At 40.9% G+C, this 20,097-nt stretch overlaps 2 protein-coding genes across 3 annotated transcripts; one reads left to right on the forward strand and one right to left on the reverse strand.

Annotated features, from left to right (window-relative positions):
* The first annotated feature begins 1,284 nt into the window (after positions 1 to 1,284).
* Positions 1,285 to 3,407, forward strand: foxe1 (forkhead box E1). Its single transcript, XM_026169332.1, has one exon. The coding sequence runs from the start codon at positions 1,664 to 1,666 to the stop codon at positions 2,768 to 2,770; it is 1,107 nt and encodes a 368-aa protein (XP_026025117.1). The 5' UTR covers positions 1,285 to 1,663; the 3' UTR covers positions 2,771 to 3,407.
* Positions 3,408 to 4,352: 945 nt separating this feature from the next.
* On the reverse strand, positions 4,353 to 18,325 carry spag5 (sperm associated antigen 5). Of its 2 annotated transcripts, none has more exons than XM_026171272.1 (25): positions 18,204 to 18,325; positions 17,317 to 17,388; positions 17,099 to 17,227; positions 14,723 to 17,007; positions 14,414 to 14,606; positions 14,093 to 14,209; positions 13,905 to 13,997; positions 13,614 to 13,748; positions 12,737 to 12,856; positions 12,546 to 12,638; positions 11,276 to 11,410; positions 11,085 to 11,178; positions 10,826 to 10,973; positions 10,608 to 10,658; positions 10,267 to 10,441; positions 9,997 to 10,130; positions 9,427 to 9,595; positions 7,737 to 7,842; positions 6,050 to 6,296; positions 5,715 to 5,847; positions 5,488 to 5,568; positions 5,249 to 5,398; positions 4,856 to 4,930; positions 4,635 to 4,715; positions 4,353 to 4,537 (listed from the first exon to the last, which is right to left on the reverse strand). In XM_026171272.1, exons 2-25 carry the CDS (start codon positions 17,353 to 17,355, stop codon positions 4,466 to 4,468), a joined length of 5,055 nt encoding a protein of 1,684 aa, XP_026027057.1. In that variant the 5' UTR covers positions 17,356 to 17,388; positions 18,204 to 18,325; the 3' UTR covers positions 4,353 to 4,465. The 2 variants fall into 2 exon arrangements, with proteins under 2 accessions (XP_026027057.1, XP_026027058.1); XM_026171273.1 differs by lacking the exon at positions 18,204 to 18,325 and adding an exon at positions 17,582 to 17,785.
* Positions 18,326 to 20,097: the final 1,772 nt, after the last annotated feature.

Genomic DNA, 20,097 nt, shown 5'->3' on the forward strand with positions numbered 1-20,097 from the left:
TGATGGCCTGAAATATCTAAGTGTGACAAATCTGCATTTAAAACAGGAAAGAAAGAAATCAGAAACGGGGCAAATGCTTTTTCAAGGCGCTACACATAGAGTAGATTCTCATGTTAATCTAAAAAACTTTAAAAAGTACCTCATATCATGACATGCCACACCCACCTCCTCATATAACAGGGTGCTGCAGCTGCAGACCAGGACAGCACATCTGCGGCCCTCCCCACAGGCCTAAACTTTTCATCGGGCTGTTTGCGCTCTCTCTCTCCTTGCTCAGACTGACACATGTTAACCCTGCCTAGCTTTATGCAAGGGAGTGTGCTGTGTTTTCCTTTCAGTTTGTTTAAGAGATTAAGCTGGTGAACCCTAACCCAGGGAGTCCCCAGAGTTCATACCAGCAGTAGCAGAATACTCTCCACCCTTTGATGACAATGAAATTTATTTTTCACAATATTCATGTCAATCAACACATGACAGTTTGTGCACCACAGAAACGTAGGGAAACAAACGACTTTATAAAGGTGGCTTTAAAACTATTCCAAGTATTGCTACCAATTTCAGTGAACGATCTCTATGTAAAGAGTTGGTTATTCCCGTCTCTCGGGTTGTGCCCAGGCTTTATGATGATAGCTTATATTTTGCATGCTGAAATCACAGGAGGGCCTTTGTCTGGACAACATTTACATCTCTTAACACAGCTGGCACGGCCAACCACTGGCACAAAACAAACAAGGAAGCAAGATAGAAAAACAACTCATAGGTTAAGTTACCACTAAAGAGGTCTTTTAGTGTTAAACATCAAAACAACATGGACCATTTTGGACTTTTTAAAATAAACTGAGGTCGGCTTTAAAGTAAACTTTGAATATAAAGAGGAAAAAATATCTGTTTTGACAGTTTTGGTTACTGAAAATAAATACAGGCCAATTATAGAACAACAACAAGATAACTGTGAGTAATGTATATTGATACACTCATGTTACTGTTTTTTAATAGTTGTAATGATATTAGTTAAAATATTTGAAACAATGTCATTTAAAGTATAAATATTTTGTGCAGATTTTTTTTCCTGCCATTTCAGGATAGCTCACCAAATTTAAAATAATATGTATTTGAAAACAAAAATAATAAAATGAAATCAGAATTCACTCCACAAAGTATGCAGACTTTGACAGAGGGGAACAATAGAGCAGTAGAGAAGTTAGGTATGTTAGAGCATGTGATGTTTAAGGGGGCGTGGCCCTTCAGGTTGTCTCTGCAGGTAATACACTCTTCAGGTAAAGCTAAGTGACTCATTCGCACACACACCTTAAGCACAACAATTGGCACTTCAACTCTTCACCTTAAACCGACTACACTTTACGGGAATAAACTGAGTAAAGACCCGCATTTAACGAAAGAGGACTTCACAGAAGAGCCGTTACTTGCACTGCTTTTGAAGAACTGCTGAACTGTTTGGACCCAGGACCCTGAGCATTTACAATCGAATGCAAACTTGGAGCAGGACTGCATATCAGACAGATCTCCTGTTTTGATTTGCACTGTCAGGGTACTGCCTACTAATTTGCTTTCTCTGACAGAGGGAACAACGTCAAAGCTGTGCCACTACTTCTGCCGTGCAGCTTTTCCAGTAAGTAATCTATCTCTTTCTTTTGAACTGTCCATGACAATGCCAGTGGTCAAAGTAGAGAAAGACTCTCCAGCAGATACCACCTTGCTTGCCTCCAATCCTCCACCGCAGACAGAGGAGCAGCCGCGGGGTCGGAGGAGGAAGAGACCTCTCCAGCGCGGGAAACCACCATACAGCTATATTGCCCTCATCTCCATGGCTATTGCCAACTCCCCTGACCGCAAACTAACACTGGGGGGTATCTACAAATTCATCACAGAGCGCTTCCCCTTCTACAGAGACAATTCGAAGAAATGGCAAAACTCCATCCGCCATAATCTGACTCTGAATGATTGTTTTATCAAGATCCCTCGAGAGCCAGGACGACCTGGGAAAGGCAACTACTGGGCACTGGACCCAAACGCTGAGGACATGTTTGAGAGTGGCAGCTTTCTGAGACGCAGGAAGAGGTTTAAGCGCTGCGACCTGAGCACATACACTTCATATGTGCATGAAACACCAGTTTTTCCCCCCGTTCAGATTACCAGACCAGCTGCGTACACCAACTCAGTCTATCCCAACATGACACTCAGTCCCACATATGGACAGCAGCTGCCCTCTGCCTACTATCCCTCTTCGTCGCCTCCGGGGTTTGGGCACAGTCAGACCCGCATGTTCAGCATCAACAACATCATAGGACACCCGACTCCAGCCAGCATGCTGGCAGGTCAAGGACCAGAGGTGATGCAGCAGCAAAGCCGGAGCTTCAGTCCCGAAGGGCTTCCGAATGGATCCAGTCCCTGCAGCTTGGGAGCTCCGGGTTTCCAGAGTCAACCGTGCGGGGGATCTGTGCCACCCCGCTCCTCTACACATCCGGCGTTCACCTACTCTGGACAAAACAGCCATTCGCACCAACATGCACACCAGGGCTCGTACGGACAGGGTCACACCCAGGGCATGGGGTACGCTGCAGGAGGACGGATCCACCCCTCAGCTCACGGCCCTGCAGAAACAGTGGATCATTACGGCAGGGTCTCCCCAGTGCAGCTGGGGTCTTTCTCCCAGTATAACAGCGCTGCAGGTCCTATTGGAAACACTGGGGGATACCTCAGACACCCCACCTACCCGGGGAATATGGACCGTTTTGTTTCTGCTATCTAAGCTACTGAGAATGTAAAGCCCAGCTTCTCACTACCTTTTATTTTTTGTTAGGTTTTTTTTTTAAACAGAGACTCGTGACGGCACCAAATGAGCCAGACATTTCTGTGCACAAAATCCAACTGCTTTATCTTTGTTTGTGATGTTTATCAAGGACAAAACTGAGCAGACTGACCTCTCTTAACACCACTGTGATTTTCTGAATAATTGTAGAAACCATTTTCACTGCTGATAATAACTTACTTTAGATATCCATTAAGCTGTTTTGTTTTAATGTCTAGGCCTTTTTAACAGCAAGTATGTGACTGTAACATACATATAATTTTGTGTGCTGATATTTTTTTTTTTTTGTTAAAACTGGAATGTGCCAGTTGAATATTTTACACTTCCGTTGAGTTTAAATGAATTGTTTGTATAAATTATTGTGCTTCGTGGTCATAGGCTTTGCAGCAAAGTGGCTTGTGTGAAAAAAAAATATCAGCTTGTATTTTGTTGCCAAGTAAATATGCATTTTTAGTTTACTGTTCTTGGAAATAAACAATGATAAAGCACCTTTGTTCTATAAGAATAAAAGATTTTAAATTTGTGATGAGTGATTGCAGTTGAAGGAGTTGTGAAAGAAGAAATTTACACCATATGAGTTATATTTGTATCAGCTATAAGTGAATTCTAATTTTAAGTCTTATAAAGTAACGAGGGCCAAAAGGTCAAGGTCAAGGTCAGATTTATTTATATAGCACATTTCCAACAGCCGATGCTGCACAAAGTGCTTAACAATAACAATAAGGTCCAGACAAAATTAAAGCAGGAACACACACACACAAAAATAAGTCCAACCCTCTTTCTTTTGTGCTTCTAATGCTTTCTGGGTCAGCTCAGCCGGTTTGAAGTGCCGTCTGGAGCCACACCAGTAACCGTGACCGGTCTCAGCCGCATGTCGAGACACCACTGGGCCACATGCAAATCCACTAATCAAGAAAATGAATAGACTTGCCACCCGATGCTTCATGCCTTTGCGTTAAGACCACATAATACCAGAAACCTCTTCCACACAAACCCTGCAAATCGGACGAGATGAGACACAAAGAAAACAATTAGAGCTAAGACAATTGATTTTTTTTTTTAATAAGAAAACAAAAGGAAACCTTTGGTGATTGATGCAGCTTGCTTTTATCTCCAGTTTAAAAAGTTTTCTTTTACCGCTTCATGCTGTGAAAACCCTTGGAATAAATAGAAAAGTTTTTTTCATGGCCTTGTAAAAACAACAAAAAATGGAATACCACTTTATTTCAACTCTGCCGCTTACTTTGTTGCACCTGGGATGATGGCACACACCTCCTTAAAAAGCAGAAGACGTGGCAGTAACGTGGCATTTACACCCACTCGCACTGTAGTTTAATATGAATGAGACATGGGGCTCCATCTTTTTCAACTTTTGATGTTAAGTGAAAAAGCAAGATTCTCTCTTTTAAAACTGCAAATCTTTGTACACCAAAGAACTATCACTAGACCCAAGATGCTATAAGAGAAAAAAAAAAACATTTACATGTTCAGCATGTGTGTTCAGTGTCCATAAAAGATATGGTTAATATCAGCATTATTTTATTCTCAAATAATTATTTTATTCTCAAAAATACAAACATTTAGAAGGCAGACAAGCTAAAACATGAATAAACACACACGAGGGAAATAAACACATCAGCCAATGTATTCAACGAGCTGCCGGAGCTGTTCACAGTTCTTCACAACTGCCGGCAACGACAGCAAGGTCTGTGAGGCAAAAAGGAAAAAGCAGCACATTATGGCAAACATCCAAACAGACGCTGCGGTTTACAGAATATGTTCCATGGTATGAAACATTTCTCACCTCCCGAACTCTGTTGATCATGTTGTTTAATATCTGAAGCTCGTTCTCACTTTTCTGCTGGTTGCTCTGATAGATGATTTGCTGTAAGAGATGAACATCCTCATGAACGCTCACATGGCTGGCAAGAAGACCATCTAATGTTCCTCTAAGTCAATAAATACTGTGTGAATGCTGATATGTAGTCAGGAACGTGATTGATGCCGGGTACGGTCAGGACTTACATGTCTCTTTGCCCTTTCAAGAATTTTTACTTTGGCCTGCTCGGCTTCCTGAAGACTGGCCTTCAGTCTCTCCACCTGGGGATCAAATGGAAGTTTATGAGAAAAGAGGAGGAGGGGGGGGGGGGGGGGGGGGTGTCCCTTTAAGCTGCAGTGTTTCCTCAACAACAGGCTGAAAAGTCAAGTTTACTTATAAGCACATTTAAAAACAGCTGCTGTTGACCAAAGTGCTGTACAACTTAAGTAACATAATAAAACCATAAAACTGATCTAACAAGAAAACATGAGTTTAAAATAAATAAATAAATAAATAAATAAATAAATCCAAACTCGGTCAATTTTAAAACTTGAAAACTATGGAAATACGTAATAAATAGTGCTTCTGATAAATCATACCTCTTTCAATGACTTGATGTTCTCTTCCATGAAATGTTCCGGTTTAGTCGACTGGCCGCCAGCTTTCCTCAATTCATCCCGAAGGAATTCAGACTCCACCTTCGACTGCTGGAGAGCGCGACGAAGCTCAGTGATTTCCCTTCTCAATTCCTGGAGAAAACGTTCATTTGCATTTAAACAATAACTACAAGAATACGTAGTAGCTTAGAAACACCGGCAGTATTATTTTGGTGCCTTACATTATTGTCAGTCTTCTGTTTATTTAGGATTTCCTGTGTGTCTTGCACTTCAACTATCAACTTAGCCAGCATTTTCTCATCCTGAAAAAAAAAAAAAAAAAAAAAAAAAAAAAAAAAAACTTCAGAGTTTTTCTCTTCCATCGGTCAGCCGTCCTCCGCACCCATCCTGATCTTTCTTATCACAGATGAATAGAGGACAAAAGATGTCCAGCAAAAGTCATCCTTACCTGAGTTTTCTGCTGCAGAGCCTGATTTGCCTTCTCGACCAGCTGACTCAGACGGCTGAGTTGATGCTTGAGCTCAAAAACCTCAGCTTCATGTCCCTTCTTTGCAGCACGCTGCTCCACCTGCAGGCCACAGCTGGAATAACACATCAGATAACAGTTGGGGGGGTTTAAAAAGAAAAAAGCAACAAGATAATTGGATTACATTTGATGTTAATGTACAAAACAACAACTTTCGAAAAAATCATTTATTTCACTTTGTTTTTAAAAATAAATAAATAAAATGAAATAAAATAAAATAATAATTTAAAAAATAATAATTTTACATTACAGCTTACATTTGGCCATGCAGCTCCTCCAGCTGAGCGTCTCTGCGCTGCTGCACCAGCTTCAGAGTGCTGACGAGCTCGGTGACGGTGCTGCCCAGGCCAGTAAGCAGCTCCGCCAGGTGGCTTTGCTCCTCTTCCTCTGGTTGAATCTCGACTGTGCTCATATTCTTTTTAGGAGTGATGGCTGCGATGCGGGTGAAGGCGCTCATCTCGCTGAACAAAGCTTCACGCTGTGGCTCGAGAGTGTCTGAAGGGACTGAAGAGAAAGTAAAACTTAGTTGTTTCTTATTATTATAATTACATTTTAGACTTTTATTATCTGTTCCATTTTTTATTACAGTCCCTGGTGGCTGTGCAGATATATTCCCACCTGAAAATGATTCCTATAAGAAAAACGTTGCCCACTACCTCCTTTATCCAAGGGAAAAACAGGATGAATTGAAGTGCATGTGTAGCTCATATAGAAAAGTTGGTAAGAAAAGGACCATTGAAGAAAGAATTTTTATATTATGCAATCATATTATTGATGCCTCCTTGAGAAAAAAGAAAAAAAAAGACCCAGTTCTTTTGTTTTTTGGTAACGCACCACTAAGCCTTCAAACAATGAAATTAATACCTCCTTTTCATAAAGGAGACACATACGACATGCTGAGCACGTATTCAAATCATGTTTGAGACATTCAAATCACACTGCTCTCTGAGGGAATCTCAGCGTGATTATTTAAAGAGACTTGCTTGCAGCTAGCTTAACAACATAATTACGCTGGACCACATTACAAGTGAACTAAAAACTTTTTGAATTTGAAATTTGAATAGTTTGATCTTCATCAAACTACAGACAGCGTAATCTGTATAAACAAACAGCTGTACTTTCCATGTGAAAACACACAGTGATTATTCATAGGCCTAAAAAAGAAAGTGAACCTCCGTGCTAACAACTTTCATAGAAGTCAAGTGTTTGTGCATTGTGATTTGCAGGAGGTGACTCACTAACACGACTATGTAAAGTCTGGTTACTGAGAAAGCCTGTTCTTCTTAATGAGGAGTCGCAGCACCGTAGATGAAGCGTTACAAGCTAGAAAAGGTGCTCATCACTCCACAAGTGGATGCAAAGATCCCCATGGCAACTTGTAAGGCTAAAGAAAACCCCAAAAGTAGGAGCATATGCATGAAATCTCATGTGTCGACTTTAAGGAAGATACAGCAAAGGAATGTGCTGTTATCCAAAAAGACAGGTCACTATGGGACGATGTTATGTGGACAAATGAAATGACAAGTCTGGAGGAAACATGCCATCACACACCACCAGGAGGGATCAGCCCGGGTGCAACACCGGGGTCTGACAGTTCAGGTATTGGCTCAGAGTCCTGACCTTAACCCAGGTGAGATGTAGTAACCTGATCAACTGAAAGAGTGGAAGCTTCATTAGCAGTTACAATAACATCTGATGGAGCTTGTTGCTACTAAAATGAGATTCTATAAGTGACTAAATTCAACCAGCTCGACCATGTTTTCCAGCTTCAACTCTGTGTTTGAGTGAGTGATGTGATCAGAATCACAGTGCCTCCTGTTGTGTTTAGGATGAAAAACAAATGCTGACACGTTATATTTTTTTAATAATCAATTTAAAAGAGAAAAAGAAAAACTAGCATCTTACTTATGAGTGAACTGACACACATGGGGTGAACAACAGTACCTGTTTCAGCAGGAGTGTCTGTTTTGACCTCTTCCTCTCTCTCAGCAGTTGAGGCACAACGCTCCACGCTGTGGACTGACTGAGACTCTTCACACATCTGTGGTTTCTGAAAAGTAAGACATTTAAATCCAAGTGGGAAAAGACATGCAGTACTGCATCTATAGCATAAGTTCAATAGTAAATGATGTTACAACATGATTTATAAATGCTGTAAACAGTTGCTTCTGATGTCCAAATTACAACTGCAAATGTCAAGAGCTCACAGCCACAACGACGCATTCTTTTAATTTAATTTCAAAATTAAGCTTTGCATACTCTATGCATTTGCATTACTTGTCGCAGATCATCTGCACATACAGTGGAGTCCATATCAGGGCCCAATTAAACTAACATCTGTGAAATTGAGCTTCCAGCTGCATCATTTCACCATTACCAAAACTAGTAAGTTTAGAAACATTAAAATAGAAACAGAACATTAAAATAAAACATAGAACATTAAGTAATAAAATAGACAATATAAAAAATACAAAGGATAAATTGTAACTATGCTTTTAATGGGCTGTACAAAGCAAACAGAAAGGGGAAAGAAGCCTGTAACAAATACTGATATTCAATGAGCTCCATCCACATCCAAACAACTAAAACAGCAAAAGATTAAAGACCAAGAAAAACAGGCTCCGCAAAAGGATATAAAAGCTAAAAGCCGGCAACTCAGATTCTGAAACTGACCAAAATTCACTGAACCAGCACCAAAAGATCAAAACTACACTTCACGTACAACTGTTTTGCTTCCACCACGATTTAAAAAAAATAAAATAAATAAAATTAAAAAAAAAGAAAAGAAAAAGAAAGAAAAATCTCTCTCTCTCTCTCTCTGTGCTCGAGACCAGTTTCCAATCAAAAGTGTTTATTTTCTACTTTATTCCCTTGCATATTACGCACCGGTCTCCTGTTGTGGACAGTGTTGTCTGCCTCTCGTTTTTGTTGTTTGTTTTTCCCCTCCAAAAAAATAACTGACAAGAAACTCTCATTTCTGCTGTTCAATACTGAAGAAATTTCAACTTTTACAAATTATGCCAAATTTCAAACGCTTAACTATGCCTCTAATAAAGCGTCTGAAACTTTGCTCTGCGTCACTTCAGCAGCATCAGGTAATGTTGATATGCTGTTCCATGGTTTTCTTCAGTTCTCGATCTACTGCAGAATATTTTCAAGGGATTTATCTGCTATAACAGACCAGGCTTAGAAAAACTCCTTCATATTTTCTGTTTTATCCTCAGTAACTTTGACACGATGGCATCTGCTGTGGTGCTTACACCTCTGATTAAGTGTCAGCTTTATTTTTATACCTAGAAAGTTTACACTGAGTTTATAATTCCAGAGAATCAGTCAAGTCGCTTTGGGCGTGTCATTTTCAAGCAGAATCCTCAGAAAAGCTCCTGGGGCTCAACAGGTTAAATAAAAAGTGCAATATTGTAACTGCTTTAGATTCTGTTCTTAACTTCCAAAAAGTATGTATTGAATTTAGAGGGTTCTTTCGACAGTACATACCCAAGATAAATGATCTTGGATGATAATATTTCTGACCAAGTCAAAATCTAACTGAATGGAATCAAACCTTGTGAATCAGAATTGAATCGGTTGTAGGAATCAGTGACAAAACCCGGGCCTAGTTCTGATATTGTTTTACCTTTTCATCAAGTTCTTCATGGAGCTTGTTGGTCAGTCCCCTCAGTGTGTGATGCAGCAAAGTGATTTCTGTGACCGCCTGAGCCATCTTCTCTTCAAGCTCCAGGTTTGCTGTCCTGGCTCTGGACCTTGTGGCTTTAAGTTCTTCCTGCAAATTCCCGTTCTCAAGCCTCCATCACACAAACACACAGAGGCAAGTTATCATTCAGTGTGCCAACAAAATGTTAAACATCATGAGAACAATTTGCACTAAGATTTATTATTACAAACATAAGGCCATAAGGCAAAAGACTCCAGTCCAGAAAATATGTATGTGAGTATTAATCCTTGAACATTTTACAGTTTTTCCTGTTGATATAGACCTGCCCCCACAGCCATTCATACTACCCCATCATAGTTAAGAACTAGAAAAGTGGGCTGTATGTAGCCCTCGATGTAAAATGAGTTTGACATCCCTGATCTAAGAAACTGAGCACAGACAGACAATTTTGTTCTATTTAATCCGAAAGTTTTTTCAGGCTCAGTTTGGGCTTTTCAAGCACATCACCCTCAATGGCTTATTTATACTTACTTAAGTTGACAAACTTCTTTCTTCAGGTCCTCACACTGGATGTTCCTCTCCCGAAGGCTCTGCAGGTTTTCCCTTAGCATACGCTCACTTTCTGCCATCTGCTCCCTCGCCAACTCGTTCTCCATCTGTAGGAACTGATGCACACAGACAGCAGGAAAATTAAACCTAACATCCTCCCCTCAAGGTTAAGTCGCATATTATTCCTGTAATAACCAAACGCCTCATGCTTCTCTGGTGTTAAATGAGACAGATACCCTCTCTAATGCTCACCTCGTTCATTTCCCGCACACCACTGAGCTGTGTACAGACATCCTGGAGCTGCTGGATCTGCCGACTCTGAGACTGTGAGAGGGACTGCAGCTGACTGAGCTGCTCCTCACTCTGAGCCAGAGCCCGACTCAACTCGCACACCCGCTGCTCCGACTGACCCAGTGATGCCTCCAAGCTGGACAAGGTCAAAAAAAAAAAAAAAAAAAAAAAAACACAGCAGTATTTGGATATATACTGCAACATTTATGTAGAATTATAGTAAAAATGTAACCACTGGTTACATTTTTCTTCTTTCTTCAATTTTTTTTTTTTTTTATCCTTTACTATTAACCAACACTTACTCATTTGCTCGATCTTTAGCCTCTTGTTTGTCTTTCCACGACTCCTGCAACCTTGAATAAAAACAAAATAAGGCCTATTTTAAAGCACATGCTGCAATTCAGGGCTTTTTTTTTGCCTTTCAAAGTTTACCCTGTTAACAAGTAACCACCAACCCAGTGTTCACTTCCATTTTTAAATTTCTATGCTTGATTTCTTTCATCAATAAGGAGCATCATACTTTGTAGTCTCAGCAGCCAGGGCCTGCTCCAAGAAAGTGTAGGATGCCAGCGTGGAGGAAACTGTAGCAGACAGCTCCGTCACCTTCCTCTCTAGCTGACCCGTCTCTTCTTCTTTTTCAGTCAACTTCTCTCGCAGTACACACATCTCTGGATTTATTTATTTAAAAAAAAAAAAAGTTTAAGTCCATAGGTTGTCAAGAAAGAAAGCATTTTGAAAAAGAGGGAGCGAAATAGCCAGAGAGTTATTTCAGTTTTTACCTGATGTCAGAATTGTCACCTGCAGATTTAAATCTCCAATCTGCTCCCTGGCAGCTTGGAAATTCGAATGAGTTTCATTCAGTTCTGCTTCAATCTGATGAGGTTTTTTTTAAGCATATGAATAATTTTAATCAGACATGTTGACTACAGGTACAAGGCTGTAAATATCCTGAATATAACAGATGCCTTACCTGCTCTCGCTCTTCAACAGCTTGGTCTCTTGCAGACATGTGCTCATCTCTCTCTCTCAAAGCAGCGGCAGCTTTCTCGTTCAGCTTCAGGAGCATGGGAGCAGTTTTGTGCAGAAGGCTCCTGACCATGAAGAGCTATAAACAGATGGCATTAGCATCAACGCATTATCACATTTTAACAGAGCAGTAAATGCTCTAATAGTGAAGGCTGTATTAAAGCACCTAAAGTTTCAACTAAACAACATTAGAACACATTAAATGGAATTTCAAACCGAATTTTAGAAAAAGGTACACTGCAAGAAGATGATAATATTATTATTATTATTATTATTATTATTATAATAATCTCACCACTAGATGGCAGTAGATTACAGCCAACTGAATTCTGTTTTCTTACACCACCTAATTCAAGTGCATAATCGTAGCTACAGTGGCCACTATAGGATATACATGTTTATAAAATAAACATAAAAAGACAAAATATTGAGCAGAACCCCAGTGACTTCTGTGTCACCTTCATAATCTCCCTTTCTGCAATTCCTTTAATCTACTCTTGTTTTATCCAGAGGCCGGTCACAGTCTCTTTCGTTCACATTTTCACTCCTTTAGTGAAGGAAACCACTTCTCAGATGATAAAACATAGGTGTGATCTTTTATATCTTGAGTCTGAAGGTGCAGACAGAAAATGCAACTTGCCTCCATGGCACAACACACGAACGGCAACAAACCGATATGGAGCTTGTCTGAGTCTTTGGCGTGCTACGTATGCAGCCGGTCTGCAGCCGCATACATAAAACATGATTAGCTGATGTCCATCTCGGCCACTGTATTCAACATGGCCAGGCAACACAGGGGCTTCCACAAACCAGCACATGCTCCTATGTATTTTATTTCCAGTTTTACGAGAGCGTATCAATTTGTAGGAAGACATAATTATACACTTCAATGTATACTTATGAGTACTGAGAATATCCTCAACCAAAAAATGACTGACTGTACCTTTAAACAGCACTATTATGTACAGGATGCTCATGTGGTGGATTTTACACCAAAGCCTCGTGTTTTTAGAAACCCACAAACTACAACAACAGTAAACACCATTCAAACGGAGCCACTGTGCTGCTATCAATGTCACTCAGATTAAACTAAAAATGAAAACATAAGAACTGGAACCAAAACACTGGTTCTTTGTTTCTTTGTCATCATATAGAAACTGCTGTGATACATGTTCATTGACTGTCATAGTTCAAGGTTTTTAGTATGAGCGTACCTCTTTCATCAAAGCGGACTGTTCATCCATGGTTTCAGACAAAAGATCTGAAGCAGAGTCCAGGGTTGCATTATAAGCCTTGTTTAACACAACCTGCATAAGTAAAGACAAAAAGAAACAAAGAAATGACACTCACATATTACTTTAAATACAATTATTGAGCTGTTTATTTTTTGGCTTGTAATCTGTACCAGTTCTGGATAGCTCTGGTTTAGGGTGGCCAGCAGCTCTTGCTGAGACCCCACACTCTTCTCCAGAAGTGAAATTTCTGTGGCACAGTGTGTCCTCAGCTGTTCCATCGCACTGAAAGCCTGACAACACACAACCACACACACATTTAATACCCCTGGAACAAATAATCCTCTTAAACACACAGCCAGCATAACTTCTGCAGATATTTTTATATGCTCCAGAAAAACTGTTGGTCAGCTAAAGCAGAGGTGTTTACACAGTGAGCTATGTTTAACAGACAGAGAGGTTTTTTGTGTCACAAAGGTGGCTCTCTTTTTAACCTGGCTAGATCACCACAGTAACTTATGCTAAACACATTACCTGGAAACGCAACCTTTGAACTGATTCTAGTATGCTTTAACTGCTACTTTTTGCTTAAATTGAAATAAACAGCAGCACTGAGCAGTAACAAACACAATTTAACAAATTTATCACATTAATGATTCTCGGCAGCATTACTCTGTTATCTTATTTTTCACACTAATGTTATTGAAAAATATATCAGTAAAATGGACGTTTATAGATCTCCATTACCCAATGCTCTGAGCACAACCTGCTCCAATCAGACATTCTCAATAGACTTATGCAGAAGAAGAAAGGCAGATAAATGCTCCCTTTAATGTGATTGTGAACAGAGCCTGAAGCAGGAAGCCTGGATTAACAAAGAAAGCTGAGAACCAGCTTCATCTCTCACTGGGGTTTTAGGTTTTGTCAAGCCAGCTAACGCAAAGAACGGCTGGCTGTATTGAACGTGCTTCATAGTACACCCTTCTCCTCAGGAGGTTGCCGTTCCTCTACATTTAGACTAAACAACTAAAACACCCCAAAAGGACTTACTGCCTCCTTTGCTGTGAAGGCTTCTTCCATTTGAGTCCTCATGTCATTTCTCTGATGAAGAGCTTCTTTGACCTTCTGCATCATTCTGCTCTGTATGTCCTTTGATTTCTCAAGTAGAGACTTCATGTGCCCATACTAAAAACAACATGAGAAAAATATACCTCAACTCAGTTGTAGCACATAATCATGTTAAACTAACACCTTAAGCCATAAATAACTGATGAATAATTACAAAAACAAGCATACTGTTTAACTTGTATGAGACAGAATGAGGTAACATGCTGTACGTACATGTGAAATGAGGCTTTGATGGTCCTCTCTGACTATGTCACCAATTTCATTCATGTTAGAGAGAGTAGCGTCTGTGTCACTTCTGACAGAAGTCTGTTGGGACAAATACACACACTTTACTCTTAGTAAAGAAAATGCATTATATCCCAGTTTAAACAACATGAGCTGTGTGGTTGTTTGTGACTTACCATGGTGATCTTCATGTCTTGCAGACTCTGGATAACGTTTTGTAGAGAACTCCCATCAAGCTCCAACTCCCCAATCCGACTCAAAGCTTCCACATACAGGTCTCTATACATTGTGGTCTAGATATAAAATATAAACAACTGACTACTTAAGCAGTAATCCTTTGTTATATAATGAGATCAGAGTTGAAAGCTTCCATTTGAGGAATATTTTAAGCTGTGACATATGCGAAACTACTCTAATAGAGTCCAAAAATCTAAATATAGAGTAGAAAATGAGCATAACAGGTCCCCTTTAAACAAAATGTAGATGTCAACAGATACCTGACTGAGTTCGGTGTGGTCTGTCTGCACGAGTTTCTCCCGGAGGTCTGAAGGAGCAGGGCCTGCAAGCGGACGTCCTTGTGCCCTCGCTGCAGTCAGCTGTTGCACCAGGGCCTCAACCATCGTCATGCTAGACATTAACCTCTGTTCCAGCTCCTGTCTTGGGAGGGACTCCAAGCTGCCTGGAGGTAAACTGGAAAACCAATGAAAGAATACTGAGAGGCAAACAAAGAAAATACTAAAAGCAGATTTAGCTTCATCTATACTCACAACTGTTGAATAAATGGCCAATTTACAATGGGCACTTACTTCCAGAGGAGCGGGTCAGTCATAGTGCAGGAATCAGCCACAGAGAATTCCCTCTTCCTCTCAAACAGGCCAGAAGTATTGAGGCTGTGGTCAACCAGTTTCACAGGACTACTGCCCACACAGACACTGTGAGACTTTACAGGAGCAGCTTTGGCTGGAGGGGCAGGAGGTGGAGCAGGAGCAGAGACAGCAGCAGGGCCCATCTTTCCAGACGCCATCATGAGGAACTCTGCCATTTGTCGAAGCTGCTGCTGAAACGGACCATCGGAAATCAGTGGGAAATTCAGCAGTGGTTTCTCAGCTTCAGTCTGAGGCTCTGCAGAGACTTTCTGTCCCAAATCCTTAACTGGCTCCCATAGTGGGCTCAGACCAGGATTCTGACCCAGGGCGGTGGAGTTTAACAGAGGATGAGGCATTGGGCTTTCCAGTTGCTCCGCCCACAACCCAGCACGGTCAGCATTAAGAGGAGCAAACAAGGTTTTCTCACCCTCAATAGCAGAGTCATCAGCTGCAAACTTGCCTTGAGCAGGATCCCCAAAAGTCTTTAAAAAAGACAGAGAAGCTCTCCTAACGGGACTAAACATTCCCAACCCCAAAGCTGAGGTAACCGAGGGACACTCCGACAGCGCTTTCAGTACATCAGTAAGGTTCTCTGCATGAGATTTTTCTGCAGAGTTACAAAGAGCAGGTGCATTTCCAGATGAGCCAATGGCACTGTCTTTTTCCCCACTGGATTCAGCGGGTCCTCTGGTGGAGTTCACTTCAGAGACATGCTCCTCTTGGTCTTGCTGTTGCACTTCCACAGCTGAAGGGCTCTCTGCTGAACCTGCAAGTTGACTGCAGTCAGAAATCTGAGTAGTCTGAACCACGAGAGTCAATGCACTGTCAGCAGGATTCACGGTACAGTTAAGCATTTCTTGCCCTTTGCATTTTACAGTTTCAGTATCCAAAGCTTTTAAAGATCCATTAGCCACCAGAGATCTGCTAACAGCTGATGGGTCAGTAGCTACCACAGCTTCACCATTGTTCTGTTGGCTGTTAGCATCTTCAAAGGCATCTTGACAATAATCATGTGTGATGGAAGTGAACAGATAGTTTTCACTGAGGGGACAGATTACAATCTGGTCCTCATGCAGAAGGGATGTCTTCTTCTTGGGAAATTGGGCCTCATCTAATTTTTCATCTTCAGCTGGAATACAACAATCAGCTGTGACACCACCTTGGCTCCCAGCCTGGCTATCAGATACCACTGGGCTACCACTGTAGTGTCTGACCATTACATCCTCAGTGCTGTCTGCCAATGCTTCCTGGGTAGTCAAAAGGCTGTCACATGGAGCTGATGAATGAGTCTGAACATTACAGTATGGATGATCAAAGTGACCAACTGTATTATCATTTTGTAAATCACAGTCACCAGCTATTTCAGTTGAATCTATGGCATAGCCATGTGTCTCACTGCTGCTAACAGTATGGTCGGCTGGTAGAACAACGGACTCTTCTCTTGGAATTTCAATCTCTCCTCCAGTGCAGTCCAGTGATTTAAAGGACAGTCCATTAGCACGTTTTTCTGAACCACGTGTTGTCTCAGATAAAGCCTTAATGACAGGATCAACACCACCATCATGGCTACAGTATGGATGATCAGCATGTTCCTCTTGACACTGCTGGTCAAAGTCACCGAAGCAGTTGGTCAAATTTATACTGTCATACTCTAGAGGAGCACCAAGCTCTTCCTTGGGCAGAGGAATGGTTTCGTTGTGTAATCTGGTGGCATCTGAAACTTCCACCTCACCTCCATCACGAAGGAAGGATTTCCAAGTGAGATCTGCCTTTTCACTGCAGTCACTCTGAAAAGCTGTTGATTCTTCTGTGGCTTGTTTGTTATCCAGATCACAAGAAGCCGGTGTAGTGCTGTCAGTTTCACAGGGAAGTGCTGCGCTGATGTTAACAGAGTAAGTGTCACTCTTCTCAAGAACATGATAGGGATGTTCGATGTGATCAGAGCATGACTCCATTACCACACTGTCAGAGATGATGCCATCTTCAGATTCAGTGTTAGATGTACCCTGGTCCGTAGATAAAATAATACTCTCCTCTGCATGCAGTAAAGAGCCTAATATCTCAACTTCACCACCAGCACAAGTGAAGGATTTAAATGTTATATCTGAAAGTCCACAAGCAATCTGAGTAGTTGTTGTATCAGTTTTTGGAAGATTTGTTTGTATCATTTTGGTGGATGGAGAAGAGTACAGCTGGGGTTCTTGTTCACTCAGTGGAAGATCACCCTATTAATGAAAATAAGTAGCGGTTAAAAAACAGCACCACAAAAAGAGAAAAAAAGACAAATTATATTTGTAAGTATTAGTGTATACCCACCATTGTCATTTTGCCAGCATCACTACTGATCTGTGATTTTGATCTGAACTTTGATGAGGGAGTCGACAAGTGCAGAATCTCATTGTCCAGACTTCTCAGAGGGGTACGCTCGCTGGATCGGCTGGAGAGCTACCATCAACAAAGGTTGAATTATCCATTAACTAATATGCTCAGAGATAACACTGTACAGTATGCACAACAGAATACAAAAGTCTTACCAAGCCTTCCCCTGTGGAACTTGAACTCCTGGAAGCCATTACTCTGAAGTTCTCAGAAAACTACGTTTACAACTGGAGGACAAAATCAGGAAGACAAAAGATTTCATATTTTACCAGTTTGATTTAAATGCGGATTAATCTATTTGGCTGTAAAACCAATAGCTCCGCATTAAAATAGTTGGTTTTCCATGCGAGTGCTAAAACAGGGTCTTGCTCCTCATACTAAAGAATTATGTGATTTCAAGGCAAGTTACGAAAGACAAACCCCAGTTCTCCTTGACTGCAAAAACTTTCCGGAATTTAATCACGATCACGAGACTTCAACAGTTTGTATAAGACAAGTTAGTCGGAACTTTTTAAACATTTCGTTTGTGCAGAGAGAGTCTGTTAAGTTCAAATTAGCCCCATCATGACCCCTTGTGTGGATGTTGTCTTCTTGTTATGAAGGTTTCTTCCGGGGCAGAAACAAAAGGAAAGACGATTACAGCAAACAACCATGTTGCAGAGTTTAACTGTTGTTTTACGATAGACAATGTGAGAATGTTCTTTAAAATCCTGCACAGAGATCTGCTTGTCGTGTCAAACTAGCTGAGAAGCTCACATACTGACATGGCGTTACGTATTGGCCTAGTTGACAAGAATAGGCCATTTCAAGCATTAATTTAATAACTTCGAAAATCAATGTGAGAATTCACAGAATTCTAAAATTCACAGAAAGTGTTGCAAAGAGTGAATATTGCAAGGGCGTAAACTACAGTTTAAGAGACCGGTACCAGTCGATAGCTAACCGTAAATTGCACTCACTCTAGTTACTTCTAACAAAGGCACTTAATTAATAGCTTAGCTGTCCGAGGCAAACGCCCTTAAATCATGTAAAAGTATTTTACCTTTTAAATTTTACCAGCTAACGTCAACCAGCGTTTTAACAGAGACGAGGACAGAGTAAACAAATCTTGTATTGAACTACCATCCACCGCGTTTGATTCAAAAACACGAATAGCAGCGCTGTTATTGGTCCATTTCTCTTCTTCGTTGGTTGAGAGAAGCACTAGATGGTTGAGATCTGTACCTTTACTCACTGCTGCCTCCTTCGGGAAAATAATGTAATTGCTACAGCATGTTCCTGTTACTGACAGAAAATTTACACTTTTATGTTGGCTCTTAAGTATATTTGTTTTTTGTATTGTTTTGTTTTATGTCAGCGTTTTATTAAAACTTCGTGTCTGCATAAAAAAATAATATCTGACTCTTCAGTTATTTCCACTGCCTTCTTATATATTGCTTTACAAGCTGGAAGCCATGTAGTTACATGGAAAAATGACCCATAAATCACCCTTTTTTGGGAAACAAGTGTAGGAGCAGAGAGTGATACGTATGCTCCATGAGTCTGGACAATGACGCAGTTTTGTTTAGCTTTGGTGTCTACCAAACCAGCCATCTACCCAAACAATATTTCAGTTCTTCTTTTAGCTGCATCCCACCATCTGCCTAGCATCGTCTTCTGTGTCATCAACAATGACCGCTCTGCAGTCAGAGTCAAAATAAGCTTTATTGTCAAAGACCATATGTACAGTCATACAAAGGAATCTGAAACTGCAATGTTCCCATGGCCCTCAGTGTACACTAAAACAATATAAAGATAAAAATAAAATAGCAGTCTTATGTACAACACAATGCAATACAATACAATCTTATATAAACAGCAGTGTGCAACACAATCATAGTGATTGTGGGTAAGTTTCGGGGAGCTGGGGGGCGCAGTCAGTGAAAAGGCAATGGTGGTGGTTTGGGGGTGGAGGGTTCAGAGGGAAGAGGTGAATGCAGGTCTGGAGTTCGTGTATGTGAGAGCATGGAGTGAATTCAGCATCCTGACAGCCCGATGGACGAAGCTGTGTCGCAGCCCGGAGGCTCTTCAGTCTCCTTCCTGATGGCAGCAAGCTGAAGAAGTTATTGGAGGGATGAGTGGAGTCACCTGTAATGCAGTGAAAATGACGGCCCCAATACCAACAGCGTTTTATAGGTTTTTTTATTTGCGCTGGTTTTTCACTTGGCAACTTTCCAGCTGCCCTGCTTGTAGCACACACAACCATACACCTCAGGTCCTGGCACATCTTTTACAGGGGAGACGTGATCAGTTGATGGAGCTCAGGTGTGTGTCAGCCTCCTCTGACACGGCACCCTGAACCCCCTTCTCCACCCCTCCCCTGCAGCTGAGCCACAAACCACACCCTGCCACAATAACATTTTTGCTTTAAATACAGTTAATAACATGCATCAAGCAGACAAATGTTTTTAAAGCCTTATTTTGGGATAAAGTCACATTTTAAGTGTCTTTCTCATATTTGATTGGTGATGTTATACATGCAACTTTTATGATGTGGTGACTGCAGAAAATAAATATGATAATTGTTCCAGTAGTGTTTGAATGCACCACATGGCCTGGGCATTTCTGTGTGGAGTTTGCATCTTCTCCCTACAACTGCCTGATGGATGGCCTAGATTTTCAGTGTTTCACATTTTTCAGCTGAAGTCATTCCACCATGAACTCAAGTGCCCTCACACAGCTCTGCATAAAACACCACAAATCACTTTCATGCAGTGTGTTTTTTTTCCTCTCTTATATCTGTATTATACAATATTGGAAAAGTCTGTCAAAATGGCACTGAAAGATCAGAAGTGTCTTGAGATTATTGTGTGAATCTACAATGTAAAATACACACTTTTATAAATACTTAGCAAGAAGCTAAGGGGATAATAAAGTACAGAGAAGCAGGAACAGAT

The sequence above is a fragment of the Astatotilapia calliptera genome, chromosome 6 (genome assembly GCF_900246225.1).
Source record: "Astatotilapia calliptera chromosome 6, fAstCal1.2, whole genome shotgun sequence".
Taxonomy (NCBI): domain Eukaryota; kingdom Metazoa; phylum Chordata; class Actinopteri; order Cichliformes; family Cichlidae; genus Astatotilapia; species Astatotilapia calliptera.